Source organism: Rhea pennata, chromosome Z (assembly GCF_028389875.1).
Source record: "Rhea pennata isolate bPtePen1 chromosome Z, bPtePen1.pri, whole genome shotgun sequence".
Classification (NCBI taxonomy): Eukaryota; Metazoa; Chordata; class Aves; order Rheiformes; family Rheidae; genus Rhea; species Rhea pennata.
In genome coordinates this window covers 42,898,881-42,920,349 of record NC_084702.1, presented here as the reverse complement: position 1 = coordinate 42,920,349, position 21,469 = coordinate 42,898,881, and the positions used below count along the sequence as shown (strand labels likewise).

At 35.2% G+C, this 21,469-nt stretch overlaps 1 protein-coding gene across 2 annotated transcripts in view; it reads right to left on the bottom strand.

The window, feature by feature from the left end:
- Positions 1 to 664: 664 nt before the first annotated feature.
- PJA2 (praja ring finger ubiquitin ligase 2) overlaps positions 665 to 21,469 on the bottom strand; it is a 37,866-nt gene continuing 17,061 nt past the window's right edge. For both annotated transcript variants that reach the window (XM_062600080.1, XM_062600081.1), the window contains 8 exons: positions 20,947 to 21,147; positions 17,757 to 18,816; positions 13,351 to 13,536; positions 11,599 to 11,784; positions 10,160 to 10,271; positions 3,217 to 3,331; positions 2,750 to 2,871; positions 665 to 1,387 (listed from right to left, as the gene is read on the bottom strand). In XM_062600080.1, coding sequence (XP_062456064.1) covers positions 1,256 to 1,387; positions 2,750 to 2,871; positions 3,217 to 3,331; positions 10,160 to 10,271; positions 11,599 to 11,784; positions 13,351 to 13,536; positions 17,757 to 18,816; positions 20,947 to 21,145 — 2,112 coding nt within the window. In that variant the 5' untranslated portion in view covers positions 21,146 to 21,147 and the 3' untranslated portion in view covers positions 665 to 1,255. The remainder of the gene's footprint in view (positions 1,388 to 2,749; positions 2,872 to 3,216; positions 3,332 to 10,159; positions 10,272 to 11,598; positions 11,785 to 13,350; positions 13,537 to 17,756; positions 18,817 to 20,946; positions 21,148 to 21,469) is intronic.

Sequence of the window (21,469 nt, the reverse complement as noted above, 5' to 3'; positions counted from 1 at the left end):
TTTGACCCTACATACACTGTTCTCATACAGCAACACTGTAGGAATCGCTTATCTATCCAGTGACCACAGAAAAGCTTTTGAGCAGCCATTAGTACACATATACACATCCGAATCTAAAATTCCTGTCCTGTAAGATTAACTTCAGTATGTGCAAAAACTTTAAGAGACATGAAATTATTTATAGAAACACATTTTAGAAACTACAGTCTTTTTTACTCTAAAATATTAAATGTAGCACAGCCCATTACAACCAGTGGAAATACTAAAAATATTCATTTTTATATTTCTGAAGTAAGTTTATCCTAATAACCAGTTTATTCCACCGCCATTTTCCTCTGCTGGCCTTGAGGAATCTTGTGACAACGTATTTCTCAATTAAGTGCACAAAGTTCTTACTACAGTTTTCAGACTTAAGACTCCAAAAGCCTAAAAATATTTTAACTATATCTGCATTAGGAAAACATCTCCACCTCAATATAAAAAAAAGAAAAAAACAAGAAAAGAATGTTAGAGTTGATCAGCAGAATGGAATTTCAACAAAAACTGAAGGAACCAGGTGTTCAGCTTTTATGGATTCAACTTCCTCGACAGGATATATGCTTAAAAATGATGCTAGCAATTATGAAAAGCCCAAACTGTCATGTCACCAGCAGTTTAACAGCACTTCTGACATCTGGAAAAAGTTTATTATGGAATAAATTCATAAGAAATATTGTTCCTTTATGCAATTTATTTCCAGTGAAACCAAATTCTGCTACTGCTGTGATCACAGAACATCTTCACATTTGATGCAAATATGAGAGATCAATTACAAAGTCACTCAGTGGCACTAACTTTGACAAAAACAAACAGTTTGGTTATACAATGTAAAACAGGTTATAAGCATAACTTTAATAATGCTCCAACTGCACTGCAGTTGCAAGAACTTGAACACATAAAGTGCCACATTAATTATCTTTTTGGACAAATTTATCATAATACAAGCTTTAGATATTATGGTTAACAGCAACATTCTACTGCAAAAAAAGGGTGCACATTTTTCCAACTTTCAGTTTGAAAATTTCAGTTATTGTTGTAAACCTAAATAGTTTAGAAAGTCTTACATCTTCTTTCTAAACTAAAATATATACTATATATATATATATATATATATAATATTTTACAGATAATATTTTATATTTAACTGTTTTCACATTGTAATTAAACAGGAGAAATTTACATTTTTATTTTGGTGGCCAAGACTTCGTTTCAGACCCTAGTTTGGAGTTCCTGTCGCACTGTGAACAGACGATGAGGAATCATGATCAGACAGAAAGGAGGCAGTGGCAGCTGCTGCTTCAGAAAGCATGGGTGCAAGCACATGACGACAAACAGGACATGTTCCCGACTGCAGAAAAAGAAAAAACAGGTAACTTTCACAGTTTGCACACAATTCCAAGTAAAAAAGATAAAGGTTTTGATTTACAAAGTATACCACATCTTAACAACAGCGCTACCTCAAGGTTAGATTTTGCTGAAGGAGCTTACTTGAATAGAGCTAAGAAACTTAATGTCATCACAAATGAAAGCAGCATTTTGCTTTTACATCACCCTCATCCTTAGTTACACAAAAGAAACATCATGCCCTTTACAAAGAGATAGGCTCTCTTCAAAAAAATAGTTTTTACAAGTGGGAGCTTTTTTTGAAGCAAGGAATAAATATAAACTAGGTACAGCCCAAAAGTAATATGAAATATTTTTCCTAGTAATTACGAAGCTTTGTCCTAGTTTTCAGCAAGAACAGTTACTACTATGACAGTAGAAAAATGCAAGACACACAACGCAAATAATACAAAGATAGAAATAACGCTATGAACGTAAAAAATGTTAAAACTCCCACCAACAACCATGCTGCAGGAGATCTAATCTTACTCCCCTGATCTGAATGAATAATCTTTCTCCTGTACCTCTGGAAGAAATGGCACATGAAACCTTAGTACTCTTCTAAAAGCTATTTAACAGCTATCAAATCTAGACTCATACTATATGTAAAGCTGAGTGCAAGAAGGAATTAAAAATACTAGTTAATCAATCCAGGTCTGTTACTCTAGCTTCAGTTCAAGCCTTTCTAACACATTTTGAAAAAAAAAACAGTAACTACAGGTGATAAAAATGAAGCCTAATTCAGTGTAGATTTCACAGAGGTAAGCTTTCTAAACTCCTCTGCCAGCACTCTAGCAGGTGTTTCTGTTCTCCTGCCTGTTCTCCACCATAAACAGACCTGGCAACTGGCACACGTTCTGGCAAAACACATTCTCGGTTTCTCTCAGAGAAAAATCAAGTCATCGTCTTTACTTCAGATATGAGTAAAGAAAACTTCTCTTTTTAACGAATTACAATTCATTATTACTGAACGCAGACCATGGAGTTTTCCCAAAAATGTTCTCCACCTCATTCAAGGAGAATGAAAAAAGCCTAAACCCTAAAACCAGGGTTCTCCTTACACAAATGAAAAGCATTCAGTTATTCAGTTTATTTATACCTACATATAATAAGCATACCTAACAACCAGGTTATTCCCTTTCAGGTTAGTACAGATAAAAATTACTTTCCTGACTTCAAATAGATTTTGGTTCCACAAACCATAAACATAATTTAACCTGTTTTTTAATAATATTTCAACCACATTTTTAAAAAGTTATAAACTGTCACTACCAGAAAAAAAAATGCTCAGAAAAAAAAAAAAAAAAAAAAAACTCGTAGTACTTACCTTCTGTAACCAAAGAGTTACACAAGGCTTGTGAAAGAAATGATGACAGGGTAGCTCTGTTATGATTTCATCTTTTACATATTCACTGCAACAAATAGCACAGCACTGGTCTTGGCCAACAGCTACGAAGAAGAAAAAGCTTTTTTATTATTATTTATATCTAAGATGAACTGAAATCAAATCAATGTATACTAACAATATCACAGAATCATAGAATATCAATAATGAATCATAGAATATCAATAATGATAAAATACAAATGACACCTACTCCATTAAAAATTAGTCTTCCAAACTGACTTAAACTTATACTCACAGACTGATTCAAGATGCAAAGGCTTACGAACATACCTCTTAGAACAGCATTGTCAGCTGCACAATAAGTGTACTTAAATACTTATCTATGCTGTTACAGAAAGTTAAAGTTGTTCTTTTAAACTTTGCAGAAATTAACTGTTTTTTCCATACCATTGTGGTCATCTGTGACAATAATCTGTGGCAGGCAGTCTATACTTTCTTTACTTGCTGGTGGATGAGCCTGTTCAACATCAACAGCCAGAGACTCCAAATGTGCCAGAGCAGTCTGAAAGGAGAGACCAAGTTCTTTTACTCACAAATGAACATTTCACATAAAAACAAACAAACAAACAAAAAACAAACAAACAAAAAAAGGAAACCAGGTCCAATCATATTACTTTCTCAAACAGAAGACTGAAGTGAGTTACATCCATCAGACTAGCCATTATATCATTTTTATCTTTGTGAGGAATGAGCTGAAACTCAAAGTCAAAACATTAACTGTTTGTTTTCTAATCTTTCTTAAAAAAAAAAAAAAAATCAGGTCAAAGTTGCAATTTATTCTCTAATGAACAGTTGCTCATACTATAAAGTGACAGGATAAAGTGGTCTGAAAAAAATACATTTAGAGAAGGCAGCAAGTCACAATCTAATGAAGCTTGTAAATACCAAAACTGTCATTACATTTCACTTTCTGAACATGAAAGCTTCATTGATGTTTTTTCTGGCTTCAGCTACAACATCACCTAGATGCTTAACTTTTCATTAAGTACCTGAGCTACACTGTCAATATAAATTTTCAGGGGAAAAAAAAAAAAAAAAAAAAAAAAAAAGTTTGGTCCACATAGGTCATTATACAGATAAGAAACATCTAAGGCATAGGGCTCTGTGAGAAGCTGTCACCTGCTTGAAACTTAAACTTAAGATCTTGATCATACAGAATGATTAAGAATCCAATGCCACAGCAAGCAGAATTGATGCCTAGATTATACGTTTGATCATACGAGAGGACCTAAAAGTAAAAAAAACCTTCAGTAAAAAATCACAACGCAGCAAATGTAACCAATCTGAACTCTAAGAAATGTAGGAGATGCACCTGGCTGTGTACTAGAAACACAAATTGAAACTGAAGAGCCAAAAAAACAGAAGCATTGAGTTCATATCCTGAATGAACTATATTCATACTCCTCATGAACTACTTCCTGTTCTAACCAATGTGCACTTTATTTATTCTAATGGCCAAAAAAAGCTTCTGTTGAGAAGTTTCAGATAACATGTTATTTTTGTAATCTTTGGGGAAAATATAAAGGACATTCCACCATCTAGTAACTAAAAAACCCCTACATATATACATATATATATATATATATATATATACACACACACATATATATATATACACTAGAGAAACATTTGATTACACATAAACCCCTTCAGTATTTTTCCCCATGATTTTTGGAGAAAGTTGTTTGAACGCTAGCCTGAGAATACGTCTGCACCCCTGGTGCGGTGGTACGGCAGCTCAGGCCGCCTTCCCACGACGGTTGTAACCCAGCAGCTCTACACCTGCGGTCCAGGATTTTGTGGCAGCGCAGAGATCAGCATGAGCTAGCAGACAAATATTTACAGGTTCTGCTAAGCTCACTTCTAGCACGAGTATTCTCATCTGTAAATCAGATGGTTTAAAAGTAACCATGTTACTTTTAACCATTTAAAGTAACTTTTAACCATTACAAAAGTTATCCATGGTGCAACATAGAAGTCTACTTGCAAGATAAATGCATTTCTCAAATTTAACAGCTTAAACTCAGTTAAGTCTTCTACAATAGACAATATTGCCCTAGTGACATTTAGCATTTACAATAGTATTCCTACCGCTGTGACGGACTGAGAGTAATTTGTAGGTTAAAAAAAAAAGACTGTTTAATTAGATCAGTTGCTTCAGCTGGTACTAGATAAGCTCTTGGGCACACAAAAGGTTACAAGATTACCTACAAACCCACAAAATATTATTCTACAAACCTCTGTGTCTATTTGCAGTATTAGTACTCTAAGACAGAAAATAGCAATATTTACAAAAGCATTGTGCTGTTTGCTTTTGAAAACAACATAAAAGAAACATCAGAGAAAAGAAGCCTCACAATGACTCCAGAGCTTGAAACCACATCTCTAAATCCAAAGCAGACCGAAGAAATGTCCATTCCACAACTCTGGCGTCAAGGTTTTTGAGATACCTTTACTATCATCCTCCTAATTACATGCGGTGACTGCTTATTGTTCCACGTACCACAAACTCAGTGCTGGATACAACTAAAACCAGGTTTTAAGTTCCTTAAATCTGTGAATCAGCACAGGGAATATCTATAAACAAACTCACTAACACTGCAAAGGCACCTGAGCTATTTTAGACTCCTACTGAGGTAACCAAACATTCCCAGTAAGTAATATCCTTAAAACAAATTGAAGTAGACAAAAGTCTCACACAGATGTTATTACATTTTCAGAACAGAAGCTACTTTAATAGGATCCCAGTGTCTTACAGAAAATAGCCGCTTCTTGTCCCCTCCAAATATCACAGTTAACTGTGACAAATTTGTCGTCTGTCTCTCACAGAGAGAAGATGCACCTGAATTTTGGAAGCACTATGTCACATCCCTTTCAAGAGTTGCACAGCTATAGCAAATTGGTTTTACTGGATAGAGAAATTTTTTGAAAGATCTCTGAGCTATAACAAATTGAATAAAATCATAGTCATTAGACAGGCTTTTAAGGATACTGTAGTTAAACTCAACCCAATCTGTTCCTCAAATCAAAATAATACTTACTAAAGCTAGTCAAAGTCTAGATTTCTATGTTACTAAACCTCTGGTGCAGAAGTACTTCTCATTGCCAGGAAGCAAACCGGTTACTTTTTAAACCTGAAGCCAAAGGAGAGGCCTGTCATACCCATAAAGCAGAACCAGACCAAGCAAGGTTTAATACCTTCTTGCCTTAAACCCAAACCTAAATACTAAAGTAGTGTAACTGGCAACTGCATTTTGTAACACTGTAACACCCGTGATAACATAACAAGCAACAACTATTCTCTAACAGAGGCAAGCATAAACATATAAATAATACAAAATCATAAAGGAGCAAAGAGGCTGGTGGTAGGGTTGTTCAAATAGGGTAAAGGGAAATGTGAAATCTGTAAGGCAAGTGCAAAAGATGTAGAACAAGCAGGAGAGGTGGCTAGTGAAACCAAATAGTCCTGCAGAATAAGCAACAAAAAGCCCTGAGAAAACCAGAACAAGCCCTGGTCCCCAAAATAAGATGAACTTTGTCAATGGCAGATGAAATTACTCTTTTTTTTTTCTTTCTTTCTTTTTTTTTTGGGGGGGGGGGGGTGGTGGTGTAGGGAGATGAGTATAAAACTCAATAATGCACTCAAAACTCAAAACTGCAATAATGAAGGGGAAGAGAAAAGACAGCTCACTTCAGTTCCAGCTTCCCCCAAAGTGCTCTCAAGCCTGATCACCTTGACCTTACTCCCTGGGATACTCTCCCTGCAATCTATACCTCCCTATTGAAACATGGACACATTTGGCTGCAACGAACCACAGCACAAAAATTTCCATCCTACAAACATTTTCTACGCTCCCTATAAATAGATGATCAGGATCTGCATTTTTCTAGTAGACAGAGAAGGTATTTTCAGGAATTTGTCTCTTATCTGAACTTAAAAAGACTCAAGTTTAGTTTGCTCTTGGCATCCTAAAATAAAACATTTTCTTAAAAATTTTATTTTTTCCTGAAAATGCTGTATTCCACATATCTGAGCAAGCATAGTGACCACAGTAGCAAAGATGAGGAAAGGCTTTGTAACATTATGACATATTTAAGTCATTTACTGTTCCTCTGAAAGATATTAGACTTTCAGGTTTGTAGAAAAGACTTTTACATCTTCATTCACAATTGGACAAACAGGGAAATTTTTAGTTAAAAGTTCGTCTGAAAGCAGTTCCAAGAACACAAGTTTCTAGTCCATGTTAAACCAGCGCGTAACAGGGCCACAGCATAAGTTATTAAAGCAGTGTTGTCGTATATATGGCATTAGCCATTCGTAATTCCTATTTTCAAGTAGGAAATATATTCTAATCCTGTCTACATCTTGCTGTGGTTGCTAAAAACATGTTCTCAGGGAAAAAAAGAATCAAGACGAATCCTAGACAGATGTCACCAGGCCTATTTTGGCCAGTTTTTCTCAACTTCCAGGAACACTTACAAGACTGCCTAAAAGAAATGCTGGATAATCCTTGCTCTTATTTTCTGAGCAATTGTAGCAGTTGCCTTCAACCTGATGATGGGTGCTCTATCTGTTCTGTTTGGGATGTGGGATGGGAACAAACATTTACAATCCTTACTCAAAACTTGTGCTGTTCATTTAGTCACATGTGTCCCTTTTATTACAGTTACTCTTTCTGCCATTTCTAAAAGGCAAGAATTACTAGGAAAACAATATTCCTAACAGCTTTCCAAGAGCATGCAGGCAGATACGGACATCAGTATACCTAAAAGGTAAAGCATAGAAACCTGAAATATCCAACAAGCACCAGAAAATAACTTTTTCTTGATGCATTCTGTAAGCAAACATAATAAAAGCCAATCTTTTAAACAGCAAGACAGTAGGTAATAACCCTCAATAGAAAGGATTTTAATTCACCTTAATCAGATTGGCGAAGTACAAAGAGCATAGCACTGATAAATACAAATTAAAATGATACCTTATATTGCTGTGTTCTAGAGGAGCAGATATATGAATCAGCTATCATATCTGACATCTAGCTGTTACATGCACCACTGATGTTTTGAAATTTCTTTCTGGGTATTTATTTACTGTCAACAACACAGAAATTAACAGACAGACAGCATCAATGCTCTTTCAGAAAGAGAGGTGGGAATGAAGTACCTCTGGACCAAACTGCAGCACTCAGGAAGGATCTACGGAAGCACGGCATCGATGGATCTCCCCATAACAACTCAGGTCTTGACACTGCTTATAAAGTAGCTCTTTACTGCTGACTAATTCCAGTTATGCCAGACTTCCTTGTCCATCATAAGTTTCAGACATCCAAGTGTGAATTTCAAACACTAATACTGGTTAGAAGAATTGGCTTTCCCTCTTGTACAATATCTATAGTAACTGGATGTAACCTGTACCATACTTGAAGAATAACTAACACCTTTGTGGCTATCTATCTGCTTGCTAAGTGGTTCAATAACACTCAGTTCCTGGTGACATTAATGTAATTACAGTGGCTTCTCTGTCAGCCATGCATATAATCACCTAGGATTGCTTTTACAGGTCAGCCTGACAAGAGTCTGCACATTTCATCTGGCAGAATAACTAGAGGCTTTTGTTACACAGCAGTGAGGAAAAAAAAAAAAAAAAAAAAAAAAACAAAAAAAAACCACAGAGCCTTAACACCCTTAGTCTCCTATTCATGTGTTAACATACAGATTCAAAAAAGAAAAAATGGGATTAGATTCCTCTCTCTACCCAGAACCTCTTGCTCTGGTGCAAAGGAGAAGGTGAACTGCTTCTGTAGTTCTGTCCCTTCTGTTGGGGTGAGCGAAACTGTAGCTATGAAAAGGGCATGGAATTTTTCCTATACAATTTCAAAATACTGGTTTTGTAATAAAGGTACCAATAGACCTCTTACACATTAAGAAGCAGTTTTGAAGTGTTTTCAGATGAGCAATGATCAGATCTTACATAGTTGGAGAAGACCCTTGGGACTTGCTCTTAAATAATGCTGACCTCCTATACCCCTTGGGGGAAGTAGGAGGGCTAGAAAACGAATCTTTGAATTTGATTCCTTTTCCCCTTAGAAAATGCTCATAAAGTTTATTTACAATTTTCCATCAAATCATTAACCTCCCAGATAGCCATGAGAAAAACAAAAAAAGATCTATGATTGTTCTACTGACAGTCAGCTTTAGAAAAAAATTTAAGAAGTCCTTGGTACCACGCCTGTGAGCACACTAGGACGTATAGTCTGCTCTGATCATCCCTTTAAGAGCTAATAATCAAGCAGCGGTGCCCTTCAAGTTATGTCATTTATGTATGAAACACTCAAGATAACTGTTGCAACACCGTATTATATACCTACACACCAGTTAACTCGTATTTTGGTAAATATCCTGCAGGAGAGGTTTCTGGCAATGCAAGAATTGTCAAGTCTCATCAAACTGAGTTCCACCTAGCTCCATACTCAGTGTGAGAGTGGCCAGTACCAGGCAATCCATGAAAAAGAAAAAAAAATATGAAAAACTATAGTAGTTCTTAATAACAAAAGCTGATTTATCTGAAGTTAGACAGATGAAATGAGATTTATCAAAGCCACGTTAAGTAAGAAGAAATGCTTTAAAAAAGTGAGAGAGAGAGAGAGAGAGAGAGAGAGAGTCAAGACAATCAAATCCAAACCAGTCTTGTATCAAGGAATAAAAAGATGAAACTTCTGTTCTATTTATATTTTTACAAAAACAAGTTGGGATAATCTCGGGACACAGATCCAGGTGCAAGCGAACATTATTTTGTTATGTAGGGAGTTAAGGATTAAATTCTTTAGAATAACTTAAATGGCACATGTTTATACTGGTAGAAATGAATATCTCTTTTCTAAGAGAAAATAAATATCGTATTCTAAAAACATTTGTGCTGATCAACGACATCTTGCACTATATCATTTAAAAGAATTTTAACATTTATTTTCAAGCTCACAAACCTGAAAGTTCAAGCTGAAATGAATGGGAAAGTCATTTTTTTCTGATTCTTGGTCAACTCCTGAATAAGGATTCAGTAATGAAAGCCTATGTCACAACATCACTGACACAATACCACTGAGAATATGTAGACTATTCTTATGTACTGCTGTAAAGCTGACTGGAATAAGACGTAAGCTCTTTTGTATTTAATGTTAACATATAAAAGATTTATTTTAATAATTAAATTAAAAAGGAGTCTATCTGAAATTCACAATGACTTGAATATTTGGCTATTAAAAAAAATCAACAAAATCTTAGTGTGCTTTGGTCTTATTTTACACAGAAGTCAATCATTATATTTTAATACCTCCATAGCTTGTGCTAAGCGTTCCTCTAACGCCATATATGTGAGAAATTGAGGGTCCACATATGAAATGGCTTGAGCAACTCCTAGGCCATCCCCAAATTCATCGAGTAGTCTGAAAAATATAAATTAGGTAATACAGTCTTCATTTCAGAGTTACTATTAACAACAGAAGGGCTGGATACATTAATTATTGTGTGTAATCTAACATCACCAGTAACATGTGTACTCTTAGAGGTGACATTCACAGCAAGTTTTTACTGTTAACTGCTTCAGAATAAAGGTCCGTGCAGTTACAGGAGTTTAGCCAATAAATTTCACATACATGTTATTAAGCTACTTTTAAAATTAGCATTAAGATTTTAGTTATGGTTTACAGCTCTTAGCTTAGCAGAAGCTGTAAATTCTGTTTTCAACATTCAGAGATCAAATTTCAAAATAGGCACAAGCAAAATCATGTACATATCTGTATATGCTGAGCAGACAAAACTTAACAGCCTGTTAGAGAAGTTTCTTCCTTCCCATTCTGATCACTTAAGAAAGTTTGCTGAGCCTAGCCTCCAGAACCAAAAACTGCCATTTGTCCATACCCTACTAAGAACCCTCCAATTTCCTTCGTAGCTTGTTGCAATAGTTAATTGCGTTGCACTGCAAGAATATGTACCCTTCTTTCAGCTTAAGCTTCCATGCATTACTCCTTGTTATGCTCTTTGTAAATATACCAAAGAGACTGGCATATTCTCCTTACTAAGGTACTTCTACACTGTAATTTAATTATTTTTAATAAGCATAAGCTTTAAGTCTCTCACTGGAAAGCATTCTCTCCAGCTCACATTAACATTCACTTTAAAATAAACACACTTTACTATTCTAGGATCAAGCTGTGCAAGTGGCTCTGCAATCCTCCTGCTGCTTGGAGGAATTTTCTAATAATTATCTTACAATATTCTTCAATAATCTAATAAAAGAAAATCAAGTGAAATATTCAAAATTATGGCAATATTAGGTTTCCACTTGGCATTACAAACACAGATAAAAGGGGTTTTATAAAGTCTAACTTACACCAATGGCAATGGAGGAAAAGTTACAAAATACCACCGACTTAAATGCTGATTACATTCATATTGCTATACTTTTATTATACTTCCACCATATTTAGCAGCCTGAAAATGAATTGAAAAATACACCTAATATCTCTGAAGTAACCATTCAGTATACCAGAATCTCCACCAATCACAGGCTGATTTAGTGAATTTATGTCCTTTTTCTCTTGTTAGAAGAAACACAGCACTTTAGCTTAAAACCTTATAATGTAGGATTACCAGTCCCTGAAGCAAGTGATACTGATGAACATCCACATCCCAATGTGTAACATAAAAATCAAACCAAAAAATAACTAAAAACCCCTCTGAAATCAAACCAGGAAACTATCACAGGCATACCTCCACTCCACATCCAGGTCTTCACTCATGCTGGAGTCATCCTCAAGGTTGTTGTTCCCATCCAACATAAAGAAGCCAGGATGCACAAAATGACTAACTGGATCATCTTCCTCATCACTGCTACTTTCTATTTCTTCATGGTACTGTAACCAAGGAATCTCTCCTTCCTCCAAAGGAGTCTGTTCCCTTCAAATAAATAAATAGATGAATGAAAAGCTAAAACTAGAAATTTGGAAGAATTTGCAGCTTCATAAAAGAACAGAAGCTAAACATATTACAACAAGAGCTGCAGCTGTATGTTTCTCAGACTACAAAGCCCTGGATTCTCAACTCAGCATTTGTTGTAAAAAACAAGAAATAGCTAGTTGTGTCAGCAGACCCATCCAGACCCAGAATCTTGTGACCCCATGGTTCTGTGGCAAAAGTGTTTGTCTAATGTTCAAGACCAGTGGTACAGTGAACAGCTTTCTTTGTGTTTCCCTTAGCATGTCTGTCAGGGCTAGCAACTTTGGTACTAAAGATTATCTTATTCCTGAAATTGTTAAAAAGAAAGGCTCTCCTGACAGTCTGAAAAGGCTTTCCAAAGGGAAGGGAAGCTCGGCTTCAAAGCAAAGAGATATGATTAGTGGAAAAAAAAGCTATATACATGAGAAAAAAAAAGAAAGATTCTTTTCCTTCCTGGATTTTCTAGAACAGCACAAGTCACCTGGATGTTTCTTACCACAGGTCTGCAAGACCCACTTTTCATAATGGAGGGCAAATAAACAGGAACCACATCAGAAATAGGTATACTTGCAGCTTGTTCAAATTAAAGAATGCTGAAGAGCAGACAGCTCTCCTACTGTTGTTCTGAAGCAGATGGATTTTTATAATGTTTTCATAAAGCCATGCTAATTCTTCAAAACTCAAGGAGACAATGATACAGACAAGGTAATGACACAGATTTGGACTGCTTGGTGTTAGCTAACTGTCTGCCTTAGTGTGAAAGAAGCAGACAGAAAGAAGCAGCATGACTTACTGCTAAATAAAGCCCCCAATTAAGAACACAAGTTTGATAATAGATGCTTAGAAAAAAAATCCCTTTACCTTATCCTTAGTTACTTCTATATACAAAGCTTGCCTTCCAACCAAGGCAGAAGTAATTAAAACAATGAACATCTGGAAAAATGAAATGAAAATAAAAAAATAAAAGAATGAAAAACTGAGACGAAAGCTTTCAGCAAGGAATTCCTTCTTCAAGTTTACTATAATCAATGATAGAGCTGCAGAAATACCTAAACAAAAGAGCGGCAGTCCCATTCACTAAAATATGAGAATCAAGGAAGCAAACAGAAAAAAAAAGCTTTGCACAGCGTACAAAGTAGTATCAGAAGATGAGTAGTGTATGTCTGTGGCTTAAAAAAGGACCGCTATTTACAATTCACCTGTATGTAAACAATATTGTAGCTAGTCTTGCTTTTAAGAGTAAACCCAGCCTACTAACCTACTGCTTTTTCTTATTATTAGAATGCCAACACTCTGAGTAGCTCTACTTCTTTCATAAAATAGTCAGCATTGTTGGCATGACATAACATTTTTCCCTATTCTAAATATTGGAAACTAGTGCGATTGTTCTGATGTAGGCAAATGATTATTGCTACTATAATAATTATTTTTAGAAGGGGTATTACCTCTCTATAGCGTTTTGCTGACACCATGCTACTGCTGATGTTACTATTTAATAGGAAGTAATTTAATGAAATACAGCCATACCCTCCTTGGAAACAGAAGTCTGTGTTCTCTTCTTCTAGGCCACTGCTGTTGCTCTGCACTTCAGGCTCATGTTCCTCCCTGCCTGGGAGAGTCTCCCAGCTCTCATCGCTGGAGGACTGGTCTTTATCGGTAGCAGCCAAATACGCAGGCAGAGACGCAGACCATTCTCCATCACTGCACTCCGAGCTGCAATTTAAACAAGGCAATGCAGTGTCAATTTGATCTGCTACTTTTCTGTGAACATAGCTCTCAACATGACTACGATAGATTCATTTTTTACTATTCTTTTTTTTTTTTTTTTTTTTTTTTTTTAACAGGGTAAGTATATAATTCAAAATTCACTCTTAAAAAAGAATCACGCCCATTCTACTTAGCAAAAAGGTTTTGCTCTCTTCCCTTCACATTTGCAGAGTACATGAAATACCTCAGGAATATAAGCCAAGACCAACTATACCATCACTCTGCAAAAAGAAAATAATACCAGTGACCCAAGAAGTGCCTGACAAACATAGCAAATATTGGTCTTCTCTCTTGGACAAACAAAACTTTGTAAGCAAGAGCCCTTATAACTTCTCAGCTATATACAGTGCTAATTTTTTAAAAATCAGACAAAGATACAACTGATGAATTACTGAAAAATTACTCAATTCACTAGCCCAAAAGGATGAATAGCAGAGGGGTTTTCAGAAGGAATTCATTTTTTCAGTTCCACCACAAGGTAGAAAAGAGCAGTAAATAATAAACTATGGGCAGCTTTAAAACAACAGTGATGCTAGCAGAATCTCCAGAAGAAACACAAACTTACCCATTGCTACCTTTGCTAATACACTTAGAAGACTCATTCAATACTAGCAGTGACAGAAGACACCTAGCAAAATAGAGCAGAGTCAACCAGCTATGTCCCTTCAAAAAGTTACAGGAAAAAATGGGTAAGTGAATGGAAAACACGCTTGATAGAGCACATCTTACTAATAACACAGCAATCCAGCACACCTGCAGCTCAGAATTTTTAATCTGGTAAAACCAATAAATCAGTGTGTATCAATGTTCTCACCTCTCCACCTTCAAACCCATTTTAAAGAAAAATCTCTCCTCCTGTGTAATGTTACAAACACATGCCAATAGAACTTGCTGTTTAATGATTTACCAGTACTTTTGAGAAATTGCATATTGTACACTTCAAGTTTTATAAGAATAAGGAAGATAAAGGTCAAAGATCTTTTGGAAATATTTTAATTTGAAACAGGAATATTTTTTTTCTTACAATTTTGAGGACTAGGGAAGGTGAAGGAAATGAGAATATACATGTCCTTGGGTCATTTCAAAGGAATTTCTTTTTTCTGTTAAAAAAGAAATCCTGATATTTTAATAGGTGAGACAGTCAGTACTGTCTAGTATATATGCTGTTCAATCCATCCTGTACATCACCAACTAAAGTTGAATCACTACCTTTTTAAAAAAACAAAAAAACAAAAAAACAAAAAGCCACTTTTTTTAAAGGCTATTCAAATATGCTATAAGATTAGCTCAGAGATTCACATTTCTTCATTTTACTTTTCCCTATCTTATAGCCCACTTATGATTTCCAATGCAGATTTTAATACAAACAACACTCCTATGTTGATAGTTAAATTTTCTCTAATATTCTGCCTTTAAAGTTCTGGCAATAAAGTTTATATAGATACAATGATTTGAAACAGTAAAGAGAATATATCTTAAGCCATTAATCCTGTACAAAGCAAGAACACTGAAAATACATATTTCAAAATGTACAATTTAATGGGGTCTAATTCTGCAGAGATACAGAACTTCATGTAATGGTTAGCGAGTTACAGACTTCCCACTTGCCAAAAGCACATGGTATTTCCTTAGCATCTGCACAAGGATTTTCCGGGAACAGTCCCTCCCCAGCTGAACTGGCCTGTACTTAGCTCCTTCAATTTAGTATCAAAGTAGATGAGGCAGTAATGGACGTGTTCCTCATCCATCACCCCAATCTGGGGAGCAACCACAACCCCTCGACCTCAGAGCAAATGTAGTTCTAACAACCACGTAAGACTCCTCACAGAGCTTTTTATTACATGCCAGCATCATAAGAGCTGGGCATTTCCTCACAGCAAAAAATGTGTAGTGGAGGCCCATGCTTCAGCAACCAGTAAAGTCAATTTTTCTCTGGGTTGGAAACAGGAGCAAGTAGAGTCACAGGATGCAGCATATGACAATTCTATTCTTCATGCAGCAATAGATATATATTTTTTTAAATGTGCAAATAATGACTAAACATTCAAACATATAACTTCATCTTTTGAGAACAGAAAAGCTTGTATTAGCCCTTTTTAGAGAGTAAACATTGACATGTACTTCATAAGGGTGTATCTTTTGAAGATTTAGAATATGAATTATATTTTTAAAGCTAAATCTGCAGGTGACAAAAACTTAATGCTTCCTGTTTAGTGGTTCTTTTATTTCTACCACAAAGAGCATAATCATTTTCAGATACATAAGCTATATTTCTCTTTTTTATCATTTGTCAGCAATCCATTACTTTGCATCATGGGAGCCAATGCTCTGGTTGCCTCCATTGCCTTTTAAATTTCCAGTGCAGCATTTCATCAGAAAAAAAATAAGTTAAACAGTAATAAAAACTTTTTAAAAGCAAACACTATGAGGAAGAAAAGGATTCTTCTAAAGTCCACCTACAGCTTTAATAAGGAAAAAAAAAAAAATCTACTAACCCATTTTACAAGGCCTTGAAGATTTTGCTTTCTCGTAATTGGGACTCTGCAATATTTTAATATCAAGATTTTATGAGGATTAATTTTCACACTGTACACTCCACAAAAGCAGTGGAAATAATGTAATAAGCAGGTTAAACTGTAAAGCATAATAGCAAAAAAAAAAAAAAAAAAAAAAAAAAAAAAGGCACATCAACATCCAGCTCAAGTTGGTCAAAATGCAGTGGAAACACAATCAACAAGGACAATGAAAGGCAAAGAGAAGAAAAAAATGCAGAAATTTAAACTAAACAACCACAAAAACTACTGCAATTGCCATGAATTAACATAAAGTTCATACAATCATACAAATTAGTTCATCTTTTGGATAGAGAGCCCAAAAGGGGACAAGCCTGATGCTGCCCCAGGGATCCACACTATAGCCAAGTAGATCTGAAACTGTGTTCATTCAGAGTTATTTTGGAAACATCTGCTATTCCAAAGAACTTCCATTAAAAACAGGATTATAGATGATCCAATCAAATTATTCTTCAGAGACGATGAAGAATAATTTCTTTTACAAAGTGTGAACGCAAGAATATAGGTAGGCTGACATGCATAATATTGAGATCTGAAAGCAAATAAGAAATTCTGAAAATAACAGTTCTTGAGGAGAATCTGTAATTTGCCAAAAAATCAAGCTGAGCAAGTTTTCCCTCTCTTCTGCATCCTCTCATTAAAAATATTAGTATTAGTTTGCATTACTAGATAATACACATAGATAAATACTAGAGTATTAGTGTGCTCTAACCCTAAACAAAATGAATTTTTTTTTTTTTTTTTTTTAGCAATTAGATAGCAGGCTCCCTGTGTATCAGGTTTTCACTGTATTTTTAAAAAGCTGCTTTGGCATCCCCAGCTCAGAAGCACTACAGACCACGAGTATTCTACTAATATAACATTTGAAAATAAAATAATGAAAAAAAAATGGTGACAAATGGCAATTTAAAAATCCTTACTTTTTTCCCCTCTCAGGTATTACGCCTACATTTTTGTTTAGCTTCAGATAACACTTCTATGGACTCCTACATTTTTTAATGCTCATTAAAATGTCTGAAGCAGTAAAATGGACATAAATATTTCCATATAACTATATTTTAAAGTTTCACTCATAGTCTAAGATATTTCTCTATAATGAACTTTCTTGAAAACAAGATGCTGTATATAACTACCAGGTTGTTGTATCATATAAAACAGACTTCAGAGTGAAAGTTGAAGTTCCAGATGACAAGAAGGTATGCTCGCACAACTACATCTGTACACAGTAATACTACAAGACAGTAACATTACATCTATATGGAAGTACTAGCAATCAGCATTCCAGTAACAACCTAATCCTTCCCTTCTCCAATTCCTATGAACCAAATTTCAGTGGTTTTGTTCAGAGAAGACAGACATAAAAATCATGACAGTGGATCAGAAAAATGTAAAGTACAATTTATTTTGATTGACTTGGGGAGGGATGAAGGAGAAGAGGAGAGAGGAAAAGTTAGCATTTTGTTATATAATCATATTCTGAAATTGCTTAATTTTTTTTTACTATGTCCCATACCATTTGCCAGCAAATTTTTTGGATTAGCATTTTATTTTACACATAAAATATGTAATACAGACAAAAGTGTCAAATCTTACCTGTCTTCATCTTTGTGGGACATTGAGAAGTGTCTGCTGCAGTCTTCAAACTCATCCCAGAAAGTGTTATCATCTAACACAGTTTTCCTTTCCTGAGCAGTCACATTTTTCCGTAGGTCTATTTTTGCATTTTTCTGTGCATCTTCATAGTCTCTTGGGTCAAAGAACATACTGGAACTCATTTTTTCTTTGCTGTTCTTCAAGGCACACTCTGCATGGCCATGATGGACTTCAGCAATTTCACTTCGCCTCCTAGAACTGCTCTTCTCTTCATCATCATTAGCGAGAAGCTTCTTCCTATCCAACTGATTTGTAGGATTTTGTTTTCTAATTTTGGGTCTCACTACCAGTTCAGGTGAATTCTCTTGATCAGTCTTTCCATCACTGACATTTAATTCATTACAAATAGGGGTCCTGATTCCAACATCCACTATATCTTTTGTCTGTTGTGTTTCACAACTGGCAATACTCAGGTTATTTTTCAGTATAGTCTGATCTTCAGCAGAAGATATTTTAAATGTCCGGTTGTTTTGATGGGCCAAATCTGAATCTCTGTTAGAACATTTCATTAAAGGCACTGGTCCCACTTCTTCACAACATTCCCTAGAAACACTGTGGTTAAGACTGGATAACCGGGACTGTAAGTCAGAAAAAGACCCTACACCTTTTTCTAACTCAGAAAGCATGTTATCTAGTGTTTCCTGAAATACACCTGCTTCTTCTTTTGCCAAGGAAAGATTACCTTGGCCATCATCATCCTCTCCATCACTGCTATCTGGCTCATAAGAGTCAATGTTTACAAAAGCAATTCCATTCTGGCTATTCAAATCACTACACTCTCCAGAAGCATATTCTGCAAGGTCCTCAGAAATTTTATCAGGATTCATAATGTTCCCTGAGATTTGGTTGCCTTCCAGACTGTAAGAGACTAGAGAAAATGAAGTGTTCGTCTCAAAAGTTTGGCTCGATACAGTTCGACAAACCGGTGCTCCAGTTCCAACATTTTCTAACAAAGGCTCATCCGATAAACCAGAACAAACTTGAACCAATGGACTGGAACCTTTATAGAAAGTTGTAAGAAAGAATACATTGGAACAATCAAACACAATAGCAATGTTCTCATTTCCAACATCTGCTCACGAAAAAAAGAAAAGTAATTTATTGGGCAATTTGATAGAGACATTTGGCAGAGATGCACTGATTCTTTGCTAATATATTACGTTATCATTTTTATAAACTAAGCCCATATAAACAGATTAAATGATTTAGCTCAGCCTGTGATAGCAGCAGCAAGAAATATTAAGGAAGGAACATGTTCAAGAGCAGTATCTCTAAGTAGTTTATATGAAAAGGAGTCTAAGATGAGAAAAGAAAACTTGAAAAAATGCTAAAAGATTAAAAAAGCTGCACCATTTCTTTCCATAACATAAAAATCAGACTACCCATTCAATAACTGGCTGAACTGTACCCTCCTGCCACAGTCCGATAAAGCCATTTATTGATACTGTAAATTACATACTAATAGCACTATATTTTGTACCTGTCGCTATGAATGCGACTCCTTATAAGGAGAAAATAATAACAGAAACGAATGTAGAATTTACAGTTGGCAGTTACTATCACTGCAAACTCAGTTTGCTTATTTTACAGTGGAATCTCTTGCATAAAGGGACAATAAATATCAAATCCAGCAAGAAGAGTTAAAAACGTACAGATTGCACAAAATTAATGCTTAGTGCAAGTCACCTGTTTACTCCTAATCCAAATTGTTTCCAAAAACACAATAGCTTGCTGAACTTGATGTAACTACTTATAAATTGGAGGCTGATATTAAGATATTTGAGAAATTTTTAATCACAAGAGAACAAAAGTTCTGAGCAGAAAAAAATTGAGATATGCAGGATAAATGAAGGCATTCCATAACACATATTTTAAAGAACAGCCAGAGGTAGGGAACCATATAAAATGAGTGTTCCATGTTTAAAAATAGCACCACAACCACAATAAAGCAAACAGTTTGCTAAGTGAACATCCCAAACAAATTCTTCAAATACACCTGGAAAACAGTGGTTGCATGGAGGATGTGTACATCATGACTGAAAACGGCTACACAGATAACTACTGCAGACCAAACCTTTGCTTCAAATTCAGCTTTTACTCTCATCTAAATGGTTAATCCATGTCTAGGTTGGTAAATTGATGGCACCGAACTTCGTAAACAAAAAACACGAGCTGTGCCTTTCAGCACTAGAAGTCTGGTTTGTAGAAGACAATATTGTGACATTACAAACACTTTATCTGATAAAAGTTGAGATAAGTTTTTTCTACCCATGTTCTGTGATTGTTTACACATATAAAAGATGTCACGTCAATTAGGAAGGAAATACGCAGAACATTTTGGTCAGTACCCACTCAGCAGAAAATAAGAATCAACTTGGAGGAAAAAATAATAATACAGCTGAGGAAGGAGGAATAATCAATCCAAAAACATTTCTCTCAAAATCTGGAAAGCTGTGATTAAAAAACACCCTCATACAAAGAGACTGGACTGTTTATAATCCAACAGGCCATTTTGTGTCCCTGTACAAAATTATTCTTTGAAAGCTAGAGTTCTAAAAAGACAGTTGAAATTAAAATTTAATGTTCAACATTCACAAAAAAAAAAAAAAAAAAAAAAGGAAGAAAGAAAGAAAAAAGGGAAATGGTAGATATAAACCAAAAAGAGATAATCTTTAAGAGGTTATATAGGATTCCTGCTCTAGCTTAACTAAGGTTGACAAAAGTACCTCAGAGAAAAACGTAGTGCACGATACGTAAAATATTTAGCAGCCTAGTTCTATTAGAACGTTAGAATAGGCATTTTCTTCCAAATGGGAATATGAAAGATTCATTTGATTTGAAGACAAAATAAAAAGAATTCTACAATGTTATAATTATTTAGCTGGTTAGGACATACTAAGTCTTTCAGGCATCTACTTCTTCAAGCAAAATTAAACAGCCTAAGATATTTCCTACTTTAATTTGCCTTCATGTGGCATTTCATTTTATGAAACTATCTGAAATGAAGTTTGCACGTATTAACTTACGTGACTATTCTCTTTTCCCTTCTACACCATTTTCTACACATCTCCCGCTCCCAAGCATCTCAGTCTGCAATTATATGGCACATAACACAAAGATATGCACGTACACAAAGACTTCTCTTTCTGAACATCGTCCAGCTCTAATCCTTCGCATTCTCCACCGAGTTGGTGTCCATTCCTGTCTTGGCTGGTCAAAGATGGTCTAAAACTGACATAAGCATGTCTTCTTCCATATCTTCTACCCGTAATAGTCTGATAGCCTCCTGCCGGTTTGGGCCAGGCAGGTTTGCCAGCTTCTTGACCCATTGCTACATGAGATGATAAAAAACAAACAAACAAAAAAGACAAAAAAAGTGTATTAGACAACAGTATCTCTTTAAAATTCACCTCCCCCCAACAATTCGATACAATTTTTAAAGCAAGGAATTTCCCAATTCTCTTCAGTAATGCTTTCAGATTCACTGACTTACAATTACTAAGAATCTGAAGTGCTCTGGGCTTAAATGGTATGAAAGTACATAATAATTGAAACTTTCCTCTGTAATAATCAGCCACTAACCACTGATTTCGTCTTCATCCTAACATGTTTGTAATAAGTAACAATAAAATAAAATATTGATTTAAAATAAT